Below are 27315 nucleotides of genomic sequence, written 5' to 3'. Positions count from 1 at the left end.
AAAAAAAAAAGAGGCTTAAGGCAAGAAACAAAAGCAGTGAGAAGTCAATGAGTCCAGGAAAAAAAAAATAGAACTAAAAGAGAGTTTCTAAACATATTAACATCCTCTTTTACATTGTTTATTTTCCATTCAGTAAATTGCTATTTATTGCTCACCTCTCCTCTCAAGAATAGAATGATATATGGGGTAGATGCAGCCCTGACTTCATGGAGCTTACAGAACAACTAGAGAGATGTCAACATAAATAATTATGTTATAAATGCATCACTTGCATATTTTCTTGTTTATTGTTTAAAGTGCCATGATGACATCTAAGGGGATGAGATCATTGATTTCTCATTATTATTGTTGTTGGTTGAAGGATTATATTGAATTTCATGAAAGTGGCAAGATAACAGAACATTCTTGAGTAATAATAATTAGTTTAGATAAATGCAAATATGGATAATTCAGGAATATTGGAAAAAGATGTCTAAAATAGAACTTCTTTCAAAAAATAATTTGTCTCAAGAGAATCAGTCCTTCGTTTTTCAAATTCCTGGGGAACTTTCCATTTAGGGTAAAACCCTTATTCTGAAGAAATTTCGAGTTGAGGAGTTGGTCTGAATTCCTTTATAGTTAGAACATTTTGTGGTTATAATATGGAAATAGATGGATATCTCTACCCATACAGGTTTAATCAACATTTATAGAATAAGTGGATTTTTCAAACTTGTATGTGCCCGTTACTGTGCTTAGAACAAGTAAAAACACAAGTTAAGAATTCTAACAGGCAAGGACTAAGGAGCATGTGGCTATATAAATAACACTTTTTTAAAAATGATTTAAGAATTACACTAGAGTCACTTTACAATTTGCGATTATGTGTAATTTGCTATTCACAATCTTAAATGTGATTATTTTATTACAAGCTAGGCTGTTTTATATGACCATGAGGGGCAGAAGTGCAGAATTCAGTAGATTAGTGATTTTAGTGTTCATAAGGTTAACAGGGTTGAACTGGTTGGTAAATGCAAGCATAACCATAATTAGATAGATTTTTTTATATATATATCAGGAGAGTTTCTTTAAAAGTAGTTTCCATGTGTGGTAAAATTTTATTGTGTGTGACAGACTACTATTAGAACTTTCCTTTCCATCCCATTAACTTTAGTTATGTTATTGTGGTATTATCTATCTTAAAAGCTACCTTTGCACTCTGACTTCTGTGGTTCTCTTAAAGACAGAAATTGAGATGAGATTGCCTAATTGTGCTATTTAATAACAAATAACATTCATGAGCTATAAATGAAAATAATAATGATGATATGTACGTGGTGAAACAAAATGCAAATTTGATTCTCTTGCTCTCATTCTCAGCAGAGTATAAATTAGCCACCCCAGACACAAATAGTAATAATAGAAAACATTCACTATGTACCAGGCCTTGGACAATAAAGCTAAAACATTTAGTAATTTGAAAGAGCTGAAGTCACACCTGACTGGTCCTCAGTTCCTCCTTTGCAAATCCAGGTCAAGTAAAGAAATCGCCCCATCGAGTTCTTATAGGATTAACTTTGTTCTCTCTGTGACGTCAGTCAAGTCACTTGAGTTTAGATGATGCCATATTGAAGTCTCAGTCTTATCAACCAGGTTCTATTAACCTCACAAAGTCATACAATGTCCTCCCTTATCTGCAGGGCATATAAGACCCCCCAGTGGATGCCTGAAACCACGGATAGTACCGAACCCTGGGTATACTATGTTTTTTCCTACACATGCTTACCTATGATAAAGTCAAATTTATAAATTAGGTACAGGAAAAGATTAACAAAAATAACTGTTAATAAAATAAAATAATTATTACAATATACTTTAATAAAAGTTACATAACAAATTTGAGACCCTTATAAGTAAAATAAGGGTTACTTGAACACAACCGCTATGATACCACAGCAGCTGAACTGATAAGCAAAATGGCTAAGTGCCCTATGGGCAGGTGGCATATGCAGCAGGAAAACACTGGGCAAAGGGACGAGACACATCCCAGGTGGAATGAATCAGGGCAGTACGACGTTTCATCATGCTACTCAGAATGGCATGCAATTTGAAATTTATAAATTGTTTATTTCTGAACATTTCCACTTAATATTTTTGGACCACGGTTGACTGTGGGTAACTGAAAAAACATGAAAAGTGAAACTGTGAATAAGGGAGGATTACTGTATTTTTAAAATCTTTCCCTTATAAGGTAACTATTTGAATAAGGATTGCTCATAATCGGGTATTGAGAAAATGTTTATAAGTATGGTACTTGTTAAGGTTTTTTTCTCACCGTACATCTACATATCTCTAGTTATTCTAAAACAATTACCCCTCCCCCCACCACCATGTTCCATTTTTTTATCCATCAGGTATACAAAACTACAGTGATAAAATATTAGAATTGTCATAATGGAATCTATTCTAAAATGGCATCACTCTGAAAATAGATATTCGCAAAAACAGGTTTAAAAACAGCATTTGTCTTATTTACATTTCATATGAACTCTAAAGTAATGTGCCTCCTACACGCTGGAAAGTACTTATCAAAGACTGTCATCTAAAGTAACTGAAAAATATGCTGAAAAGAAGCAAAAAGACAAACAGAAGTTCTGTGTTGCATATAAACATTTATTTATAACAGAGCTAAGCCCCCAAATGGTCACCATATTTTTGAGAGAAAGATTCAAGATGGTGACAGCGTGGTTTAGGATTTCAGAGGAGCCAGCATGGCGTGTGAAGTCCTGAAGGTGAACTTTGGAGTAAGAGTTAGGTCTGACTTCTGTCCCATAAATACCGCCCCCTGGAATCTTGCGTTTCTTGATACCGGGTCACACCAGATGAAAAATTGTTGGTAACATAGGTCATTGGCTTCAAAATGAATTTGGGAAAATTGAGGTTTGTTCACATTTAACACACACACACACACACGCATACACCCTTATTGTCTTGGTGGAGTAGACCCAGAAGGCATGTTCGATCCCCCGAGAAAGTGAGCAGAAAATGGCATTTGCAGAGCCAGCTCCCACCACACACTCGTCAGGTCCTGGTTTCTGCGTATTTGCTACACCACTCGTGGTTGTCGCATTGACAAAGGACTGTCTTTCTCCATTCTGACTGCCAACACCTGAGTCAATTTGTCTCATTTTTCCAGGCAACCATTTCAATAAATGTCAAGGTGCTGAAATTTTACATGTGCAAATATTTATGTAAGAGTGAGAATACGCACAACAGTAATTTGATCCCGAGGTATTCAGAACGTTTCACAGGCATAAATTAATTATGCCACGCAGCTCCCTGTTAAGCATAGAAGTGCTGCTCTGGCTCTCGAGCAGTCTTCGGCCAGGATGTTCCATTTAGAGGTGGAGAAGCGGCGGAGGTCAGCTGTAATCTGACCCCCATGCATCTTCTGAAGAGGTCTGCAGATAGTCATTCACTTCTATGTTTATTTTTATATAAGATTCCTCATAAGCTCACATGGGAAAAAAGATATGCATTTGTTTATTGGGTCACTAAAAAATATTAAAATGTATTGAGAGACTGCAATATGTCAGGTACTGTTCTTGGGGATGGGTAAACATCAGTGAACGAAGTCAGTTTGTTTGTTGTCTGTCTGCTGCCTCTAGAATGCATCTGGGCAGGGACTTTGACAGCTGGCTAAGGAAGAAGAGGTATGCTGGCCAAGAGCAGTTATTATTTTGCAAAGCTGGTCAGGGAAGCCGCACTAATAATTTGACGTCTGAGTAAAGATATCACAATGCTGTCTTTTTGACGTCTGAGTAAAGATATCACAATGCTGTTTTTACAAATGAAGAGAAGATTAAGGGGATTGAGTGACTTACTCGTGGCTACACTGTCTTTGTGTGCTCCTGGGATAGAATAAGTGTTGAGATTCTCAGTACGGGACTGTCCTTTCATGACATGGAATCATGGAAATCACTTCTCTCTGCTCTCATGGAATTTATCAAATTGTTCAGGGGACTAAAGGAGGGGCTAGTCGGATATGATTGGAGTGAAAATGGCTGGAGCAGGAATGCTTTTATACAGAAAAGGATGCTTAACGCCTTAGAGAGTAAGTTTTGACAGGGAGGGGCAGGAAGTAGGACATTAAAATATGAACAAAAACACGTATAGAAAACGAATTTGACGTGATAAGTGTTACGATACAGCGATGCACACAGTGCAGCAAGGGTTGGGAACAGGAGGGGATGAGTCATCATTTCAGCAGCCAGTCGCTCCCGCTCACCTCATCTTTTGGATTGTGAACTATTCCACCCCAGAGAACTGTTCCTCATTGATCTTTATCTCTCCAGTCCTAAGTACAGTGCCTATTTCATTAAAGATGTTCTCTCAACGGTCATTGATTTGAATGACGTTATTGAAGCTTTTGCAAAAATGCGGAATTTAAGGTGGTGGGAGATTGTGACATGGTTTCTTTTCTCTTGCCCTGGTATGGGTATGCTGAGACATTAAAGTTAAAGTTGAAGTATTTCGACAAAGTTAGCATACGTATGAAAGACCACTGAGGAGAATAGAAAGGTTGATTTTACTTATCTTCTTGATTCCCTCGCTTATGATGTCTTTGAATATTAAGTTTACTTACACCAGAAATGGACCCTTAGAATACCCTTATAATGACGGATCGTTTGCATACATGAAAATAGTGAGGCTTATGAAACTTTATTTACAACAACAAAAATAGTTTCACACGTTGAGAACTTGAGCAGATCAGGCAAGTAGCTCTTGGAAAAATAGCGGATAGGTTTATGAAGTATAGCATCCCCTTATGGTTGGACCCCTTTGGGGCCGTCGCTTGGCAGCGATTACTGGGAAAAGAGAAAGAAAAAAAAACAAATGATCTTAGTAATCCTCAGTACAATATGCCTCTGTGACACCATACATTTTGATGTGTCTTATAGGTTTTCAGGAAATGTATGTTTTTAATAAGGATGGATAAAGAAACACTATTACTTAGGTACAGCAGTGCTTAACCGAGAGAAATGTTGGAATTGAAGTTAGCAAACTCTGGGTTCCATAATCATTTACTAGTACTGTGACCTTGAATATGTGACTTATAATGCTTTACTTTGAAAGAGTAGGAAAATTGTGTCTTCTAGGTAACCTCGCACACATTTTGCAGTTTTAATACTTTGATCGTCTTAGGAAAAAGGTTTAGTGGCCTTTAATACAGGGAAACCACGATGAGAGGATAAGTGACTTTTTCAAAGTTACTCAAAACATGAATGCCAGATGTGAAGATAAATTCAATCCTTTGTCGTATTCCAAAATGTTTTCTCTGAGTCACGTGATTTCTCTTAAGTATATTGTACTCACGTGCATACACAGAGGTTACTTCTAGAAGAGTATTTCTAGCATTTCACTGCATGAAAGGACACGTGTGAGTAGTGACTGCAAGTGTCTCAGAATCAATGGCCTGCATTCTTTGTATTGTGAGAAGGTCAAAAGCAGGTAAACATATAAACCTCAGGTTCTCTAATTACCGTGATCAACTGAGAGTTTGAAGGAACCAGTCTCTCACCTACTGTGTCATCTCTGCTGCCTCGTCTTATGCAGTCCTGTCAACCAAGCCTAAAGCTTAGCAAATAAGAGGTAACTAGTGCATGTCTATTGGCTGGAATTAAAGGAAGCAGACATCTAGAGAAGGTAGAACTTCAATAACTGCTCATTTATGCATTCACACACCAAATATGTATTCCCACAATATGTATTTTCGCTTAGACTTGTTGGAACAAAGATATTAATAATACTACAACAGTGAAAAGATCAGAGAATGGGGGATGAGAAGATGTTGTTAAGAATCGGGAAGAGAAAGAGAAGAGGGAGTCATATCATTTCTAAAAATCCAGAGCAAAAAAAAAAAAAAAAGAAGATGCACTTGCTTGTTACAGTTTTTAATTTTAATATAGAGAATAGAAATCATAAGCCACTTGATGTATTTGAAGAAACCGAGCTTTGATGTATTTTGACAACTGTCACTAGCGGAACAATAGAGCCATAAAAATCTGTTCTTTCTAACCCTCTATATGGTAACTCTATTAACTAGAATATTACCTCACTTTCTCTTCTGACTGGTTTTGCCTCCGGCTTGCCTCCTAGGAAGGTCAGCCAGCCTCTTGTTTACACAAGTCTAATTATCTCTGTCCTGGAGGAACGTAGAGATCCATTCCCCTATGGTTGCCTCTCTATTATGGGGTATAATCATATCTGGATTTCAATAGTCACAAATGGCCTGGGCTAATCATAGTTAAATGTGACTAGTGTAAATGAGAACCACTTATAATGAGCAGCTCCTGCTAGTGAAATATGTCTGTCTCATTTTTTTTTTTTTTTTTTTTTTCCTGCAAGGTAAGTGCCACTCTCCCAATTTTACAAATTAAAATACTGGAGCCTGGAAAGCCAACGAGTGGTGAGCCTGGTTGCCCTGTTTCGTGTAAATTGTAAATGCTCCGCATGTAAGGATTGTGAAGTTAACTTCCTTGTCTGTCTTCTCCACTGTACCCTTAGTACCTGAAAACGTTGCATATATAGTAGATCCTCAGCAAACATTGGTAGAATGACAGATATATTCACTGGCAGCTTTATCGCCCAACTACTTCTTTTCCTTATTCTGTAGAAAATGGAGCCCGAAATAGGGCATTTTGTGTTGCAGGCCAAATTAGGTTCATGAAGAGAGCTGGAGAGCATTGATACATAATTTTGGGTGGGGAAAAAAAAATTTAATAAAAAAGTAAAATAAACGGAAACGCATGATAATAAGCAAGAGTGAAAAGAGGGGCAAGTATTGTACCAGTGGAAGGTAGTTGACAGTATTCCTTGTACAGATACCGAACTGATTAAAAGGGAATCACATAGCAGCATTGGTTGAGAAATAGGTGAGGGCAGGGGGAGGGGAAGAATTCTATTTTGAGAGAGAATGTAAAAGAAAGAAGAAAAGTCACTCTGCTGGGAAGAAAGAGAGCCTGAGCCCCAAAGGAGAGTGGAGGAGGATTTCAAAAGCACAACTTGCTAAAGGCAACAAAGAGGTCAAGGCTGGTATTGGAATAAAAGGCACAAAAGGAATGGTGAGGAGGTTATCTAAGGACACTTGTGAGATCTGTGCCCCTTGAATAATTGTAAATGAATCAAGTTGTCAGAATGTTAAGTGATTCTAGTATGTAGCTCTTCTCAGTATTTGCACACTTTTCATTTAGTGCATCTCAGTGTTTTATAAACATCTTGCACCGATAAGGAAAAAAACAATAGAAGCATGACAGTGGTAGGAAACCCTAGAATAATTTTAAGCCCCGTCTGGTTCCCGATTCTTACTTTGAAGGGAATTGGGACAAGTTCTCAGCACATTTGATGCCTATTTCTGCAGCTGCCAGAATTAAAGGAAGACCCTCCCCTCCCTGGCCAGAGCCCTCTCGTTAAAGTAGGCGTGTCTCTCTGACCTGTGTTAAAGCAATTGGAAGCAATTGTAGTCCCTCATCTCTGAGCCTTAGGCTGTGATTTTATGAATGGGAACCTTACCCAGTCACACATAGAAATTATGCAGTCATCGTTTGTCGCTGAATGTGCAATGATCCATGGGCAAAGGCATGATTTATTAGCCAGAAATTTCTCTAAAAATTTGAAGATGAGTATTTAGTTAATTGGGCAAATTTTATCAGCGAAGGCAGTCTCTTTGCCAATGTCTCAGTCTCTGCCTTTTACAGATACTTCAAATCAGGGTTAGTGGGTCACCGGGAATTTCCCGAGTGACATCACGGAGTTGGTTTAGCATCCCTGGGTTAAAGGTTACTTAAAGAGAAATAGCAATGGCCATCATTTGAAGCTAACAGGTAAACCTACCAAAGAGAGTACTCTAAAGTTACAGATTCATGATCATCTAGAACCTCCAAGGCCTAAGAGAGACAAGGCGGTGTAACGGAAAGTACTGAGAGGAAAATTAAGTCTGTTACTGTCTCAACCATGTTGAAGCTTACAGAATATAAATAATTTAACTGAGATCACAAAATTCCATGTTTCTTCATCTTTTAGCGAGAACTATAATACCTAACGATGTAAGGATGAGGTGTAAAGAAATGTAAAGATGAAGTAATGGCGATAATAATTATAATAGCTGTGGAAGCGATCATCTACTTTTTACCAGCCACTGCACTAAGCTCCTTATATGCATATATACTCTTTGTACCTATATAGGACCTGGCACAAAGGAGGCTCAATAAGATATGAAATACTGTTATTTTTATTGTGATCGGTTTTCATAATCACCCAGCAATAATGTGGTATTAGTGGTAGTTATATTAGTAGTAGTACTAGTGATAAGCTAATTACTATTTTATTATTGTCTAAATAATAACATAACATATATGTTATTAATATGTTAATAAAAATAACATGAATAAATACATTATCTTTCTTAATGATCATCTCAAGGAAACAAAAAACAAAAACATTATGGGGTAAACGCTGCCTCATGTAACAGAAAAGAAAGCAGGGGCTAAAAGTTGTTAAGAAAATTGCCCAGGTTACTTATAACACGTGGAAGTGGAAGGGCCCAAAATCAAACCCAGTGTGTGATATCAAATCCTGGGCTTTTAAATCAATGTTCTACTTGTCTGTGTTGGAAGGCTATGATCAAAATGACATGCTGCGTCTGATTGAGATCTGGGTCCAGAAAGTTCCGATGAGGCATAAGAGGAGCCAGTACTATTTTAGCATTTGGGGATAATATCAATTCATTTAAAATTTGTTTTATTATCTCTTATGCTCTGTGCACAATGTTAGATGGTATTTCATATAATGCTAGGTGCATGTTACTATCCCCTTTTACGGATGAACAGATTGAGGCTCTAAAAATTGAAAAGAGCTGCTTACCTTTATTTAGATTCATATCTTAATACAGGCTCCTTTCTTAGTAGGTGACTGTAGTCTGTGCTTTATCTACTCTGCAACCCTGCCATTCTCATTTGCTTAAGTTCCGAATTGCTAGGAAAAAGCATTCAATTTTTTAGCAACTTTCACTTTGCGTCTTTAAACCACCCATACTTATTATATGTATAATTAGTTATTGGAGTTATGGCTTAAGGAAAGAATAGGGCCATCATGTTCTTCACAGAAATAATTCCACTTGATTGAGGAGTCCCTGGAAGTGTTTTCACTTAGGGGAAAAGAAATTTCACCTTAATTCTGAATAGGAATAATTGCAAGTTTTCCAATGTAACTCGAAATTGGCAATTTAAGTATCATCACTTATTGGCTAGTCATGTGTCGATGTTATAAATGATGGCCTGTGCGGAATTATTTAATAGGGGAATCTAGGAGTTACAGACTGTACACCAAAGTCACTATACACAGTGTGTGTAAAAGTACAGGGACAGAGTATCATTGTTAATTCACTTACAACTATTTTGTACACCATTCCCTAAGATATGGATATAGTCATGGCTGTGATTCACACAGTGGGGCAAGGAAGTTATAGTTACTTAGACAAAGAATATACTTCATTATAAGACAAGAAATTCACATGTAAGGAAGCAGTTTGTACACACTGAGATATGGTCAGATTTAAAACTTTCAAGCCTACTGTTCTCTAGCCGCAGTTTTCAAACACAAATGGGGACGATCATGTAGAGTTTAATATGTAAAATCTATATGAAATAAGTCACATCAATCAGACTCATGTTAAGATGTTGCAAGAGTGTAGGAGGAGATCATTGGACAAATATCTTACTAAACACCTTGTAGAGATTTTTTAGTCCAAAGAGAGTATGTTATTTAATTAATAATTTATAACTAAGATTCTAAAGACCCAGATCTGGATCCTCACTTGGCCACAGTCTGTGTGACATTGCCCAAGACCTTCTCATTGCTGGACCACTTCCCAAACTCCTCATGTTTGTCTGAAAATACATTTTCAATGAAGTTTTCCTATAAATTAGTTCGGAAAAATGTGGATGTCCTATCTATATATATATGCCCCAAAATAAATAATAATGGAACTTCACAAATAATAACTAAGACTGGGGCATCATTGGTAAAGCACGTAGATAAAAGCAATTGTTTTTTCATGAATTCGCCTTTGATTAATTACATTCATGAAATGTTACTAGGATACCTAGCTCATCAGCATTATCGCCTTTTTGAGCAATCCTGAGAATATCTGAAATATCAGACCACTGCAGTACAAATGTATACTGAGACATTTAATAAATAATTCAAATGTTAAATATAAAATGGGTAAAATATCTAGAGAAACAATGAGAACCCCTGGGTTCTTTAATCTGCAAAACATACTTACCTCTCAGGCATCCATGAAAATGTTATGCCCTTCCTCTGGCAAACTCACATGACCTTAAGATGTGACTCTTGAGATGGTATGAAATAGCCCTGAGCCTTTCTTCAGCCTTGAAGGCAGCATGACTTAGGTTCAACTCTTGACACCCTCCTCCCCAACTTCATATCTCTGTTACCTTATAATTGTATCTAAACATCTCTGGACCCTGTAGGCATGGCAGTTATTAATATTTATCAACTGTTTGCATACTCCATACTGAGTCCCCAAAGTAGCTAGAAAAAACTCCGTTACCATTTTTTCTGCCTTTCTTTTTCCTCCCTCTTCAGTCCCTCCTACCTTCTTCCTTTCCCTTTGTGTTATTTATTTTTCCCTCCTACATATGCTGAGTACTTATGATGTGCCAGAGATTGTGTTTGGTTCTGGGCATCTGAGGATGAATGAGACGTGGTTCCTGTCCACAGGAGTTTGCTCTTGGCACAGCTTGAAATCAAAGGGGAAATGGTGAAACGGAGAAAAGTCATAAAAGTAAATGCCATGAGGCAGTTTCTAGCATAAGATACAAAGGAAGAGAGCAATTAGTTCTACCTGGGAGGGCTTCTTGGCCTCTGAAACAAAGAGCTGGACCCAAAAGGAAGAATAGAATTCTAAGAGGTCCAATAAAGGCCAAGGGTGGTCTGGGCTTCATTATCTGCACAGAATCGTTGGCACCAAAGTATGTGGAAAGTCTGAAGAAAGTATCTTATTGTGAACATTTATTAATATGTACAAATATTGAACCATTATGGTGTACACTTGAAACTAATAGTGTTAGATGTCAATTATATCTCAACTTAAAAAAAGGCACATGCTGTATAGAATGTCATAGTAAAAGATAAGTTTAGGTACAAATTATCTAGAGATTTGGATGCAAAAAGTATTTGTTTGTTACCTGGAAATCACTACAGAGGCATTACTATTTTGGAGTGGGTGAGCAATGATCATATCTTATAACACTACTGAATATAATCTTTGTTTCTAATTTTTAAAATAATGTAAGTTTATTTTGATTATTATTATCACTGAATTCATACCTAAATTTTATTTACATAAGAATATATGGATAGGTATATATTTATAAAAAGTAAATAAAAATTATGTATAAATATATATCTGATGTGTGTATGTATACACACACATATATGTATGTATATGTGTATATTTATAAAAATAAGTATAAAATATGTATATATTTACATAAACATTTCTGTGTATGTGTCTATATCTACTTATAACAATACATATGGATAAAGTAAAACATTTGGCTTTTTATCCCTCATGTAATACTACTAACCTGAAACTCTTATTTAGCGATTAATAACATTTTACACGTGAGATGGGTGAGCTTCTGTGAGTTTCAGTGACCTGCCCAAGATCACATGGCTTATAATACTCCTGCCAAAATAAGTTCTTATATCTCTAACCCCAGAGCTCATTTTCTAACAGATACAGTCCTACGCTCCCATTATGGAGTCCTGAGAGAATTAGCATATATGGGGGAAGCCTCCAATTCTTCCACAAAAACACATCAAGTTATCTTCATTTATATTCTTTGCCAACTTTTTATAAGCACATCATAATATAAAATAATCTTGGCAGACATTATTTTTAAAACAAAATTTAGAAATTGTCATCAGCATTTTATGTTGCTAAAGAATTTTTATAATTTTAAACATCTCCTTAGTATTATATGCCTTTGATCTATATAACCTTAACCAATAATTTAATATTTGCCTGTTGCTATATATTTAAATTGCTTGCCTTTTTTAAAAAAAGTCATACAAAAAAGTGAACAACCTAATCTAAAAATTTAAGTGGTCAAGAGAAAGAAAAGTTTATAATTTCCTTGGAATAAGTTCTTAGTTTTAAAATACCAAGTCAAAGTACATAAATAAGCCTTGATTCCTGATACATTTAGCCCATTAGCTTTCCAAATATGTTGTATTTTATAAAAGCACCAGAAATATATGAGGAATCTAGTTTCTCCAAATACAGAGCATTCTATTGTCTATGTTTCTATCTATCCATCATCAATCATTACCTGTCTATATTTAATTTATAGTTCTAGTCACAAAGAAAGGGAAATGGAAGAGGTTTTGTGTGTGTGTGTGTGTGTGTGTGTGTGTGTTTTGAACCGTGTGGAAGCTGAACAGTTTTCTAATGTTTCACTTCCTCCTTTGTGATATATTCGTGCAAGTTCGGAATTAGTGAAGTTATTATATTGAAGCTATTCAATGATAAGGTGGGCATGTGTTGAAGCATCTGTGAACATAGGTCCTTTTACCCCTCATAACAAGTAGCATGTAGTACAGGTCACATGGTTAGCAGAAAGTATGGGTGCGATATATGACTCCCTAAAAGGACTTATCCCTGGTGAATTTGTACCACTTAACCTCATCAATTAAACGCTCTTTTTTATAAACAGTAAGGTGATAATTGCACATTGAATTGGCAAGAGTTTTGAAGAAATGACAAAGCTAGTGGTTTCATAACCAAGATAATGTCTTCGACAAGTCTTATTCAAAAGAGGAGTCTAGCGCATCGTTTTATATCAACTGCAATCTTTGAGCAGCACAGTCTGGGGGACCCACAAGGAGTGAATTACAGTAATCAGCCTTCGGAATGACAAAGGAGTTAATCAGCATCTCCTTGCCTTCCTCGTGAAGCCTCTCAATCTGGTGATGGCACAGAAATTATAAAAAGAAATCTTCATGATGGATACAAAATGCTTCTCAAAGGATAACACTGAAGACAATGGGAAGGGAAAAAAACCCACACAAGTTTAAATTTTTTTTGAGATGGCGAAACTGGATTCTAATCAGAAGTACTCCCTGAATGATGAGACATGGGGAACAGCTGCTTAGCACTCAGAAGAACTTAGGCCAGTCTAGGATTTAAATTTTTCAGCTACTGCACCAGGGAAATCTCCATGTGATTGAATAAAGTCAAGATGAAACCATGTCTTTTAAATATAGGAGAATGAAGCACATCAGTCTATTCACAGAAGGATAATACATGACAGTTTCAGAGCAAGATGGCTCCCTCTTTCCCTTCTTAATCCTCCTACCAGGCTTTGCCTTGTTTTCCACACCTCCCCACCCCGACTCCCCAGTGCCAGATTGAAAATCTCCATTGGGTTAAACTCATGGAGAATGGACTGTTCTCATTAATTGCATTTTTCTGAATAGATTTTCAAAAGAAAGTTCTAGGGAAGCTCTTCTAAAATGTGTTTGTTTACATTCCGTTCTCTGAATCTACTCTGCAGTAAACGTTGCTGAGAACTGACAGGACAGGCTCATCCTCCTGAACACCAATCGTGCATGTGTTTTTATTTCTTTTCGGTGTTAGCATCTCCCATTTTCAAGGGAAAAAGTTTGTCCTGGGAAAGATTGTGTTAGTTTATTCAAGAGCAACTAGTTAAAGGGTCTAAGTATAAACCCTAGAATGATGATTACAAAAGTCAGAGCTAACAGGTGTAATGATGTTTGTTGTACCAATTCCAAGTCAGAGCCTGAAATTTTCATTAAAAAAATAATTAAGTCTATTTTCTTTTTTGTGACATTTTTTAGCCAATACCTGCATCCAGGAATTTTACTAACTGCCCCAGAAGGCAGCATTTGTTATACTGCTTGTCATAAAGTTGAAAACTCTTAATTTATTACTAAGTTAGTGTAATGAAAGTTTCAACATAATTATTTTAGCTTCCGAACGCATTCCTGGGCATCGAGAATGTGTGACTATAGCACGTGGGGAGACGTGAGCACTACCCTTGCTTGCATGACTGCCAAAAAAGAGGGACAAGGTTCATGTCTTGAGCAATTGGAAGCTATTTAAAATTAGCACCATCAAAAGGTGTTTTAAACTAGCTTATTTTGGAAAAAAGGGTGTAAGGATCTCCTATCTGCTGTTTAAAAATCAAAGTTGAAAATGAATAAAAATGCCATTTACTTGAGGATTTTAATAACTTTTTTGCATGTGTTCATGGGTCAAATGTTTGGCTTCCAAAATCTGAGAGGAAAAATAGCCTAATTGCTACATTTTCTGCTCTGCATTGACTGATATTTAATAAACAACAATTTTTAAAATATGGACGTTCTCTCATCCACAAAAGAAACAGCCTAAAGCTACTAGTGCTTGGGAGAATATGTGAGCCAAAGCAAATAATTCAGAGAGAAGAAACAGAAAGAACTTTTAAGGTAGTTTTTAAGCATATATCTAGGAGCTTATATCTTGAAATATTTATTCAAGTGGAATGATCTACCTTTTGAATAGGAATTTTTAAAAATTAAGTAATATGTATAGATACTCCCCCGCAGGATGGGGAAAAAAAAAAAAAAGAAAGGAGGAGGGCCAAGGGCACTGGTATTTTTTCTTGTCCTGCCTTCACAGCCATAAAGTGGCAAGAAAAATGTTCCAGAAATTCTGACTTTGATTTTCTAGTGAGTTACTACTAGGTATGAGATTGAGATTATAGGCAGGAGTTCAGGCAAAGCAAGAGCTGTTCATTATACATTTGTGTTGAAACCAAATAAGTGTGCTGCATGACCTAAAGAGACCTTGGAGAGGCTCCCTGCTCACCTTAGAAATCAGGAAGCCTACTCCCAGCATTGTATAAGAGAAGAGGAAGTATGAAGGCTTCCAGATATGCAGCTTCTCAGCTGGGTGGTTTTAAGCAACTCACTTAACTGAATAGGTATTATTCTCATTTTTATAGATAAGGAAATACATCCCTGCTCTGCTATCTCAAGGAGCGGTCCCTGGGACAGCAACATGTTATTACTTGAAATACTTTTGAACTATAAATATCTTTGTAAGAACGACATGCTAGAAACATGTTTGACACTTGGATAAAGAACCAGTATCCTAACCATATCTTTTAGGATTTTGGTAGGAATCGGGTGATTGAGGAGAGTGTAACAAAAGAACTATTGACCAAGATATGGCTAAGAGAAGAGAGACCATCAAGGGATAGGGAAGCACCCCAAAGCTAGTGAGAGAAGTACCAACATCATCCCTAGGCCTGCAGGATCAAGGGAAAGGGGCAGCTATTGGATGTCAGTTATGCTCTAGCAACATTCCAGGATAATAACTATAGAGTGTCCAAACATGCGATTGAGGTACTTGGTGTGGGGATGGGTCATCCTGTTTCATCCTCATGGTCCCCTAGGGTGATGTATATTGGTGGAGTCGAACACAAAGCCAAAGAGTAAGCAAGTTGATTGAGACAATCCATAAAAGTCGCTCTCTCATGCCAAGAGTAATTGAAGAATGCTGGGAAGCGAATCTGGAGGAGTGAATGGAGAATGTTCAGCACTCCATCCACCACTCGAAAGGTATTAAAATACATTCTGGTTGGGAAGGAAAAGGGGGAAGGGAAACATCAGAGTTGGGTAACTACTGTGTGCCAAGAACTTTTCATGAATGATCTTACATAATCGTAGAATACCCATTACAAGAGGTTGATTGTTGTCTCCATTTGACAGGATCCTGATGGGTTAAATAACTTGTTCATGGTCATAAAGCTAGTAAATGTGAGAATAATATAAGAAACCAAAGTTGCCTGACTTCAATATGAGAGAGCATTCATAAGGAGACTCAAATTTGTCAATAGACAAGTAGTACGAAGCTGTATACCTCTATAGTGAAGTGGCATAAACATTTCTGTAATCAGTGGAGACCCAGAAAGCTCTTCTTGTACCATCTAAGCAAAGATCTCTATCATGATGCTTCACTCACATTCTGCTATCACTCACAGACAGAAACCCAAGTATGTTATTTTCAATTGAGCCTCAAAACTATTTTAATTCCAAGTGAGAAACATCAGTATTTTTTTAATTTACACTCTAACAATACATTATAAAAATCGTGAGAATAATGAGTACCAATCTTCTCCAACTCCAAGAACATCATAAAATATTTTCTACTGAACTAACCTTAGAGGACTCATGTATAGACCTCAGCCCATGAACTTCTTTGGAAACAGTTGCTATCTTCTTCGAGGAATTATATCAGTTTTCTCTGATTATTAGAAGCGCCATGTCAAATGCCAAAGTCCAATGGATAGCTTTAATTCACAATGAGCTTAAATGTGGTGGTATCTAAATTTTATAAGTACTCATGTAACTATCATGGGAATAAAACAATTTTCTATTTTTTTCTGTTGGAATTAGGCTCATAATGAAGAAATGCTGAATTCTGAAAATATGAATATAGATAGCAGGGTAGCTATATTGGTATCCCATCATGCTAATGATGAGATTTTGTTATTGCCATTGCTCTTTTTTGCTCATATTTTTATTTTCTCCTCAACATTGCCTCACAGTGATACAAGTCTGAATGATTGCTATTTTCTATTTCTCTTTATTTATGTTTTTGTTTATAACCTTACAAGTATGATCTATTGAGTTATATTATGATATGATCAAATCCTGAAACAAACCATTGTATTGAAAGAAATTATTATATTAAACATTGTTTTCAAATACACATGGTTATCCAGTTGAGTGCTCCCTGAATGGGAAGGTTTGATATAAAAGTTATGTCAAGTTCTAATAAAGTGCGTAAGAATGCACAGCTCCTCCTGGAGCCTGCTCGCTGCCTGGGTGGATTAGATTTCCTTGGGCACTCTTGCGTCTCGCCTGCTACTCAAATGATTCAGGGACTTGAAGTCTTTGCAGACCTTTTACAGGAAGATGATTTAATTAAAGCATATGAGTCCAAAAAAGAAAGAAAGAAAGAAAAACAAGATTACATCATAAAGGTCCCATAGAGCGGCTCATTCTCGATTTGAATCAAACATCTATAATGTCCCTGGGTTAGAAGTAAGAGGAGAATTATCTTTAATTTGAACAGTTTTCTTTCATTTGGGCCAGAGATATGTAACACACATTCATTCAATAGGAGAATATTAGGCTAGTCACAATAGTTTTTATTGTAGGATTTTGGCAATATGGGGGGCATCTTATGACAGAGTTAAAGAAAAATGCAGGACACAGAAAATATAGTATCATTATCGATTGTTCTTGCAAATGGAAAAAATTGTAAATAACTGCAATATCCATTAATATGGGAATACCCAAGTTAGTCATAGTACGTTCATAAATGAACGATTATGCACCTGTAAGAAGTAATGAGCTGGATCTCTATGTGCTAACAAGAAAATATCTCAAAGATATATATCCTTTGCATGAATAAAAAAAGTTCTCCAACATACCTATACCATGATTAACTGTGTGGTTAAATGTTTACATATGCATATGCACATCTGTATGCATATACACATAATGGCCTTGGAATTATACACATAGGTTAGCAATATTTATCTATGAAAAGGAATGTAAGGGTAGAGAAAGAGCTAAATAAAGATTTTCAAAATAAGTTCAGAAATATTTATGCATATTTTGAATATTTAACGAGAAAATTAAATTACTAGTAAATCACACAAAGAGGCAGATAAAAGTTGAAAATATACCAGAAGAAAAAACACTGACATTTTAGCCTGATGATTTTATGTTATTTTGTATGATTTTATGTTTTACTCACTTTTCTATATCTTTCCATTTTCCTCAGATACTTATTACGTTTACAATAGAGAAGATATAACTAAACAATAAAATATAAATGTAGTTGAACAGTACTTTAGCATTTAGATACTTCCCTATATTAATTCTGATTGGTGTTTTATTCATCTGAGTTGATTCTAATAATGCATTTATTTCTTTCATCTCTCTAATGTATTTGTGAGCTTCAGAATAATTTATCTTTGACCTCAAAGCCTTCAAGCTATTTGTGTATTTGCTCCTCTTGTTGGGGAATTGGAGTCTGTAATAAATTGTAGGATTCTTTCACTTCCAGGGTTTTCCTGGGTAGATGAGGTTGTGTTATGATTTATACTTTAATTTGGTAGGCAAGAGGATGCCAATTCAGTTTACTTTCTAATGTATATTTTTGCAAGTTTTAAAAAATACATTATCAAATGTATTTTTGCAAGTTATTCATTGCCATCTATGACTACAATCTTTCTCATGTTGGCATCATAAATGTACACCAGTTAAACATCAAAAGAAAACAAATTTATCTACGTAGGGACTTGTGTATGTGTGATCCACACATTTATTTCTGAATGAGCTGTCTGCCTGAACATCATTCTCCCATTTCTCCCCCTCAGCAATTATAAAAACTGCCCTGCCCAACATGGACAGAGAAGCCAAGGAGGAGTACCTGGTCGTTATCCAAGCCAAAGATATGGGTGGACATTCCGGTGGCCTGTCTGGAACCACAACTCTTACAGTGACCCTCACCGACGTAAATGACAATCCTCCGAAATTTGCCCAGAGTAAGTGAATCTCCTGCACTGGATGAGAATCTAAGTGTGATGTTTTCATTTGAATTTATATTCTAATTTTCAGAAATATCCAAAAGACTAATCACAATCATTATGGACAAGGCATGGCATTTCACATACCTATGTGTGAAAAACCAGCTCTCCTGTCATTTGGGTACTAAGTGTATTCCCATTTTATAGATTTCAAAGAAGTTGAGAAAATTTCCAAATATCAGGCATCTATATAGTAAGTAGTGGAGCTGAGAATTAGAACCGACGAGTGTGACTGCATAATATGTGCTTATTTCTCTATTACATGATACCTCCCATTAAGAAAATTTGAGAGAATGATTAAAAAGCACCTTAGATATTACTCTATCAATGATAACACTTGTTATATAAAAGAAGCTAAATCTTGTGTGTCTGAGGTGGAAAGGCAGATAGACGGTACGCTTGCTCCAAAGTATACACCCCTCCTTCCTGCAACTGGGGGGATATCAGTGACCACTGACACTACTCAACCCTGCAAAAGTCAAGCTCTGCCTCAGATACCATGCTCAGCCTTGTAGGCTGCCACCATCAATGAATCAGGGAGATGATCATTCTTTGCCAACTCTCTTGTACTCTCCTCAAATCTTTTTCTTCTGAGTATTTGTCAGAGTAATCTGACTTAAAGAGATAGTTTGGGAAGCCCTTTCTGGCATGGAGATTCTTGGACTGAGGTATGAACGATGGAAAGGAATTCGCTGAAACAAGGTGAAAGCAGGTGGAGCAGGAGTTGGACTTTGCAAGTGGAGGGGAAGAATGTCCAAAAGCCCTGTGGAAGAAGGCTGTATGGCCCCGAATGACAAAGAACAGAATTTCATGCCAGCTGACACGCAGGGGCTAAAGAGTGAGGTTAGGCAGGAGTTAGCCATATTGGATTTGTAGGCCATGTTAAGTTCCGTGATCTTTATCCTAACACCGCGGGGAAGCATTCAAAGATTTTAAATTGTAGATTGAATAATAGGATTTGATTTCAAGGAAATCAGAGGAAATAAAATCTGGCCTTCTTCCAATGTCTTCTCCACATTTTAGCCAGTTAAGGGTGATCGAAATCATTCATGGAAAAGGTGATGGTAGCCCTGCAAGCAAGAGTGGTCACTGTGTAAGTGGAATAAAGGGTATAGGTGTGATAGATATTTAAGAGAGGTAATGATAACATAGATCTAAGGATAGATTACATTTTCAGTTGAGGAGGTGAATTATATTTCTGACACAAGAGATTGGATGCACGCCGGTGCTATTTGCTGGGATAGGAAATATCATAAGAGAACTAGTTTTTGGAGAGAAAAAAGAAGACAGAGAGAAAGAAAGAGAGAGAGAGAGATGGACAGAGGTGGGTCTTGAAAATTACACATTTGAGGTATATTTGAGGATTTATCTTCAGAAATCCCAAGGTAGAAAAGATGCATTTTTATTAAGAATTTTCCGTCTGGCCATTCATAAATCTGACAACAATACAACTTTTTTTTTTTTTTTTTTTTTTTTTGCACAAAATTATTGAAAAAGAGAATACCATTTCTCCTATCCTTCCCCAAAATCTCTTATTTCTTTTTCGGATGCCATTATAGTTAATACTCTAATTGGGAACTACTCTTTCTTGGAAAAATGAGCTTCAATTCAGCAGTGGCAGATGAGTTTTGAAAGTATTCCCTTTCTTGGAGGTAATAACTATTAACTTTGATCACACTGATAGAGATGATGAGAGTGAGCAGAATAGAAATGAATAAGAAACCTTCCATTTGCTTGGTTTCCCCAGGCTTCCTGAAGCAGGACTGACTGGTAGCAAGGTGAGATCCATTGCTGGCTTGTTTACTAAATAAGCATACCTGACGGGACCATCTCAAACCTAACCTGGAATATAAAGTTTGAAGGAAATGGAATCATTAAACCAATTACTAGAGAATTGGGAGATTTGTGTTCTACATGATGATTTTCAGTGCCTACCTTATGGTGAAACTGTTTAGAAAACGTTTTTGTTCCCCGGTCCCATAATTTCATGATTTTAAGGGACATTTTTATTTCATCATTAAATAAAAGTGCATTAGTGCTAGAAGAAAACCTTACCCATCATTCGAATAATCTTGTTATATTGGATAAAATGAGCCTTTGTTTATCCCAGGGACTCAGTGATTGAGTTCAAACTAGAATTAGGTAATGTTCTCCAGATTTCATTTTTCCTTTTGGGTTTATAGCTCATTGATTGTTTATTTTTCCCTTGTTTTTGTTGCAATGGGACTAAAACTTCCTGGTTGTCTGGGTTAGGATTCCCCAGAAACAGGCACTGAGAGAAGAATTTGATTATAAGTAGTTTATCTTGGAGATGATCCCAAGAAATGCCAGTAGGGGAAGTGGGGATGTGAGAAAGAGAAAGACGGAGGATCCAAGAATGTGTATTGTTAAGCCAGCTATGACTGTGGGTGACAGGAGCTTCATCCCATTGGGGAAACTCTGGAACACTGTAAATAAAAGAAAAGAAAGCGCTAGAAATGTTATCCCAACTGAAAGAGGAGGAGCCCGAGATGTTATATATTAACTCGTGTGAGGTTTTGAGGGCTGTTTCTGTGGGGCATGAATTCTCTGGTAGTTCTGGCCTGATGGGCCGTGGGCAAAGTGGGTTCTGAAGGTCAGAGAAAATCCTCAGACAAATAAATGCAGGAGTTGGCAGTGAGATGCCGGGCAGATATGCACCAAAGTGGTCACGGCCAGGGGTTAAGTTTGAGGTTCCAACAAATTCCTCTACACTGATGACAGTACGTGACAGGGAGTGACACTAAGACAACAACTAAAGTGATTTGAATAAAAATGGGACTAATGCCACTAATTAGATACATTTTACTGCCCCCAGGAGAGAATGAAAGTTCCCTGTAATTGTATTTTGCCTAGAGAGTTTTGAAGGCAGGGATTTTGGTCTTCAGAGCGATGAGGACTTTAGTACCAAGAAGTGTTTCATGTGTCTGAGCAGCTTGCCACAGGGCACAGCAGAAGTTTGGTAATTGGATTTTATCAAAAATGGTCTACCAGTCTGTAAACATAAAGGTAACTTCAAAAGTGACTTTCAGAGTGTTACACGTTGCATCTTTCTGTGCTGAAATTAGCTTACTATTTTATGTTGGGCAACAATGAGCATCCCCATGGGCTGCTGATGTGATTATACAGTCAACTGGGAAAAACAATCACATAGACTCACTAAACTAATATCCTGATATAACTCTGCTCCAAATACATACTGAGTAAACACAGGGTTGAATAAGTTTATCTCAGAACTAAGTCTCGAGGAGAGATCACTACCTCTACGGGGAACTTTTCGTTTCTGACTCATTTAAAAGATTGTACATTCCACAGTGAAAGGGGTCATTTTTGTCTTCCCCATCACCATATTGGTAGCATTTACAGGAGTGCCCAGAACAAAGGAAGTGCACACTAAATATTTGCTAAATGGATAAATGAATGAATGGAAACCATGTAGTGCTCAGCATTTCTCTTCCTTTTTAAGGTCTGTATCACTTCTCAGTACCAGAAGACGTGGTCCTTGGCACTGCAATAGGGAGGGTGAAGGCCAATGATCAGGATATTGGTGAAAATGCACAGTCATCGTACGACATCATTGATGGAGATGGAACAGCACTCTTTGAAGTCACCTCTGATGCCCAGGCCCAGGATGGTGTGATACGACTGAGAAAGGTAAGCTAAGGAAGATGTTGTTCACATTCAAAATACTTCTTTGAAACATGCGTTTTGACGTCTGTGGGAGCTGGGTGGACTTCTGACATAAATTTAGAGCCGACAGAGGTTTAGCTCCTTTAGCTGGAAAAAATTGGAGACTTTTGTGTGCCTCATAGTCCTTGGCCCCACTTTGTATTTCAGCTAACGCTCAGGTAGACAGTTAACGTGGTGGCGCTAGGTTCCCATCTCGCTCATTGTTCCTCTCCCATCTGTGCCACAATGCCTTTCCCTAAGCTGCGGGAATTTGTAGGAAAGTCGATGCTCTGAAGACAACCCTCAAGAAATGAAGGATCCAGATTGGTGGACAGTCCTTATTCTTCGAAAGAATTATCTTGAGGCATATTGTCTATGGTTTCCTAAGAGGATTTCTGGTGGGCAGAAGCCTCAGCTCCCCACAAAGGTGGCTAGTTCAATGACTTCTAATCCTTCTCTATATTAACTCTCCCCATTTCTGCATTCCTGCTTCCTAGGATATCCCCACAAAACACAAGAAGTTTCTTAAGTCTTTATCGCAGGGTCGGTTTTCAGGGAAACTCGAAGACAGACGTAGTAGTCAACTTCAGTTATTCTGGCTAGTTTGGGGCACTGGAAGGACGGGGCCAGCCTTGCTACCATAGGATACTCCCTCATGCATCAAAAGTTCAAGCATTGTGTTAAAGGAAGCTCATCTTTGCCTTGCTCCTGGGTGTGGGGCCACTACTGGACAAAGAAGCATCTCCATAAACAGTACAAATGATGTATACAGTCTGTGACTGTGTTTGCCAGCAAACATTTTTTGTGTGTGTGTGTGGTAGATGTGAAAAATTCTGTGCAACTCTTTCCATATTTATTTTTCATCATGACATCTACATTCATAAAAATGTGTCAAATACACTTTGTTATTTTATGGACAGGCATTTGTAAGGAAAAATACCCTTTTATTTTCATCATGAGGATAACAAATATTTGTCTAATGTTGTTCTTCACATCTCTGTCATAACATAGTATGAATTAATTGTAAATAGATGTGCTTGTTCATGAATAAGAAGTAGGTATGGACCACACTACTGAGAGACAGTAATTTTTCCCTCTGTCTTGATTAGCATCACATTGACATGACTCCAAGTTTCTCTCAAATTCTCTCTGTCATGCTTCCAGTGATGACGCTCTTAAAATCCCCCATTGAACAGGTAATGGCAGTGGGGACCTAGAGTTTTCTGGATATACTTTCATATACAAAATAAATTTTAAAATCAATTATGAGAAAAAAATGGATGTATTTACTTCAACTCTCTGCTGAGCAACACTACCTTTATACCTGGCTTGAGTTTAGGATGAAGCATTGCAAAGTATTTAAAAATTCAGTTTGAAGTAGAGTGCATTATAATTATACCTGAGTCAATTATCGAATAACCCACATTTTCCATGGCTAATGATTCCTAATGTCATTTTTATTATTATTATTAACTGTCATCCTTTGTTACCATAAGGTGCTTTTATAAACTGAAGCGATTAGCCATTTGCTGTATTTTTATTCACTGTTATTCATAAACTTGGAAACACATAATACACAGCTTCACACCAAGAAATGTGTATTTCAGTCCAGAGAACTCTGTGTAGGGAGTCACATTTCCACAATTCATGGGTCCTCTTTTTTGTCTGATGAAATCCTAAGGACACCAGGATGTTTTAGGGTACATTGTCACTACGTTGAGCTAAGAATAAAGCAGAATGTAATCTATTCTACTTACCAGTGTTTGTGAAGAATTTGAAGTTGCAGAAGTGTCACAGTAGGGATGATTGGCAAATTGTAAAAGTGCTGATGCCGAATGCTCTATTCACCCTACATGTGCCTGGTGATTTCAAAATAGACAGGGAAGTGAGTATCTGCCTTGTTTTCTAGAAAATCTTTCAAAAAAAGTCAAGTCCCATTCGAACTGAATTCAGATACAAAAATTCAGAATTTTGAAATAAGAATATATGTTTAAGCTTATACAGGAGTTCTAAAAGAGTTCACTAATGCTAGCTTATGTTCCAGCTTCTCATTTTTCTTTTTAATCTGCATTGCAGATTTAAAGTTCTCTTTCTTATAAGAAATTGCAATGCCAACCCAAATTGTGTCTTTGAACCTTGACAGATGTACTTTCTTGAAATCCAAAGTATTCCGAGTTGCTGGGAATTGGATCGTAAGGGTTCTGAGGCAGATGGGCTACTGGTTATTTAAGGCGATTACGTTCTTTTACCTAGCTATATTTACCGAAGTCATTAACTACAGTCTCTGAGGCTTTTAAGAAATGAAGTATTAATATGTCAAAAATATTGCCAGTAATGGTGCAGTGAGGTCATTTCAAATTGCTTTTAGTGCTTGGTGACGGCACAGCCAGATGTAGGTATCTGTGTATACTGTTCTCGCCCTTTCTTTTCCTAAATATAAACACAAATACATATGTATCTGTATACATATTTCTTTAGATGCCTACCTGCTTCATATTATAGAACTCATAATAGAGACCTTTTAAGAACATCCTAAAAAATAATAACTTCCATTTTAGCCACATGTTCAGTAAGCAGCAATGCTTTGGGAGTGAAATAAGAAAATACTCTGTGTTGAGATTAGTGCTAAATTATGCTTTACAATGTCTTTTTGGACTAAACAATGATTATTGCTAGTTCTTTACATTGCACACACTGTTGCCGAAATGATAAAATATTCTTCCCAGATAGAGATTGTGTTTGATGCTGCCTTATCTCCTACCGGCAGAGGCTCGATTAACTGGCTGATTGGTATGCAGGTCATGCTATCACTAGTAAAATTTTATTATGACTCTGAAGTGAAATTTTGATGGCACAATTCATGACTGTGAATATTTTTGTGAATTCCAAGTGAAATGAGCAAAACAAAACACAACAATAGGAGATTAGATTCACTGAGCTTGTACAATAAACAGATATCAATAAATGCCTGTAAAATTTACAGGTCGAATCTGGGGGAATGGAGGGGGACCCCATTAAGGCTCACAAATGGGCTTACATGCACATAACTATCATCCATCAGCATTATACTCATTTGTTCTTGCTGCTGTGGTCATTAGTGAGAAACATTCATCTTTGTCGTTTCTTAACAGCCTCTGGACTTTGAGACCAAAAAATCCTATACACTGAAGGTAGAGGCAGCCAATGTCCACACTGACCCACGTTTCAGCAGCAGGGGGCCCTTTAAAGATACTGCGACCGTCAAAATTGTCGTTGAGGATGCAGATGAGCCTCCTGTCTTCTCTTCCCCAACGTACCTCCTCGAAGTTCATGAAAATGCTGCTCTAAACTCCGTGATTGGTCAAGTGACTGCTCGTGACCCTGACATCACTTCCAGTCCTATAAGGTATTTCTCTTTTAAAAGGCATATCGGCTTCATCAAATGACAGGCAAATTAGCACAAAATGCAATTAAATATACATTTAATTACATTAAATGTATATCCGTGGCTGCCTTTGGGACTATGCTCACATGACCAAGGAATTTTGGTCAGCACATACCATGTCTATGTGTATGCGCATGTGTGCATGGCCCACGTGGATGCACCCACACATCAAGTAAGAACCATGCATGTACAAGGCCTGGAGCCAGGAATATCAAGACGAATCAAGCTGTTCCAGCTTTCAGAGAATTCGAGCTCAATGAAAACACAAAATCGCATATGTTTTGCAGTACATTTGGGTGGATCTTTTATATTACATTAGTTTTGCTTGTTTGTGCATTTCTCTTTCTTTCTAGCATTATGAAAGTATTGCTGGTTTTTATTCTTTCTCCTTTGACAGTTACAGTGAATTATATATAAGAATTTAGAGGCATGAAGACACTGTCTCAACACATTAAGAGGCCCCTATCTTATTTCTGTTTGGTGTTTGGCTTTGAAATTATCTTATCACTTCATGGGTATTTCTGGTAGATCAGCACATCTGGATTGGTGCCTTTTAGACAAAAATCTTTCTCTGCTATTTCAAAACTGCCTTTTGTTTATATACTATCCTTGCTCAGAAATTTTTCCCAAGATGAGAAATAATCCTTTGTTAAGGTTTCTCTGCCTTTTTTTAAGAAATGAGGCTCAATTCTATTATTTTCTGTTGAACTGCATACATCTTTTCTCTTTTGCCAGTCACCCAAATGACAGCCCAGTGTTCATGCTAAATAGCATTTTTTTTTCCCCAAAAGAACACTAAAAATCTATAACTTGTACACTGGTCTCCAAGGGTGAAGTGTTAGCTAATGATGTGCTTGAGTGCGGATTTCAAATATTGTCTTAGAAATGTTCGTTGAAAAAAAAGAGAGAGAGAAAATTTAATGGAGTAACACTGTTTTAGAAAATTGTCCAGTTAATCTATAAGTTAGATGTCAGCTCATACTCGACTCATTCACATGGTTCACAGGGATATAAAGCTGATACTCTTCTAATTTCTTTACTCAGAGAAACTCCAGACAAGCGAGCTTTCTGGAGGTTTTATGTATTTACTTCTTTTTTTATGTATTGCATTCTCATTACTCACAAGGGTACTGAAATGATGAGGCTGGAAGTGAACATCATAATAGTCAGTGCCCCAAATAATTTGAGTTTGGGCAAAAAATAATTCTTTTCAGATCGAGAAAAGATATTTTTAATTCAAGCCGTTTCTAAATTCAGAATAATAAAGAATGTATGCATAAGGATAACACACACACACACACACACACACACACACACACACACACACATGTTTCTTTCAGAAGAGCCCAACCTCTAAGAAGATAAAATTCCACCTGGAAATTTGAGAAATGGTCAGCTGCCCATTCTCGGTTCTGAAGGAATCTGACCAGCTATAGAAATACAGAATGCCCTGCATTTGGCTGAGAAAAT

At 37.0% G+C, this 27315-nt stretch overlaps 1 protein-coding gene across 3 annotated transcripts in view; it reads left to right on the top strand.

The window, feature by feature from the left end:
* CDH8 (cadherin 8) overlaps nt 1-27315 on the top strand; it is a 314915-nt gene that overhangs the window by 161075 nt on the left and 126525 nt on the right. For all 3 annotated transcript variants that reach the window (XM_039888875.1, XM_039888873.1, XM_039888874.1), the window contains 3 exons: nt 18525-18692; nt 22219-22406; nt 25553-25806. In XM_039888875.1, the coding sequence (XP_039744809.1) occupies nt 18525-18692; nt 22219-22406; nt 25553-25806 (610 nt within the window). The remainder of the gene's footprint in view (nt 1-18524; nt 18693-22218; nt 22407-25552; nt 25807-27315) is intronic.

The sequence above is a fragment of the Pteropus medius genome, unplaced genomic scaffold (assembly GCF_902729225.1).
Source record: "Pteropus medius unplaced genomic scaffold, Ma_sr-lr_union100, whole genome shotgun sequence".
NCBI lineage: Eukaryota > Metazoa > Chordata > Mammalia > Chiroptera > Pteropodidae > Pteropus > Pteropus medius.
The sequence above is the reverse complement of the archived record's forward strand: the minus strand, read 5'-3'. Positions and strand labels throughout refer to the sequence as shown.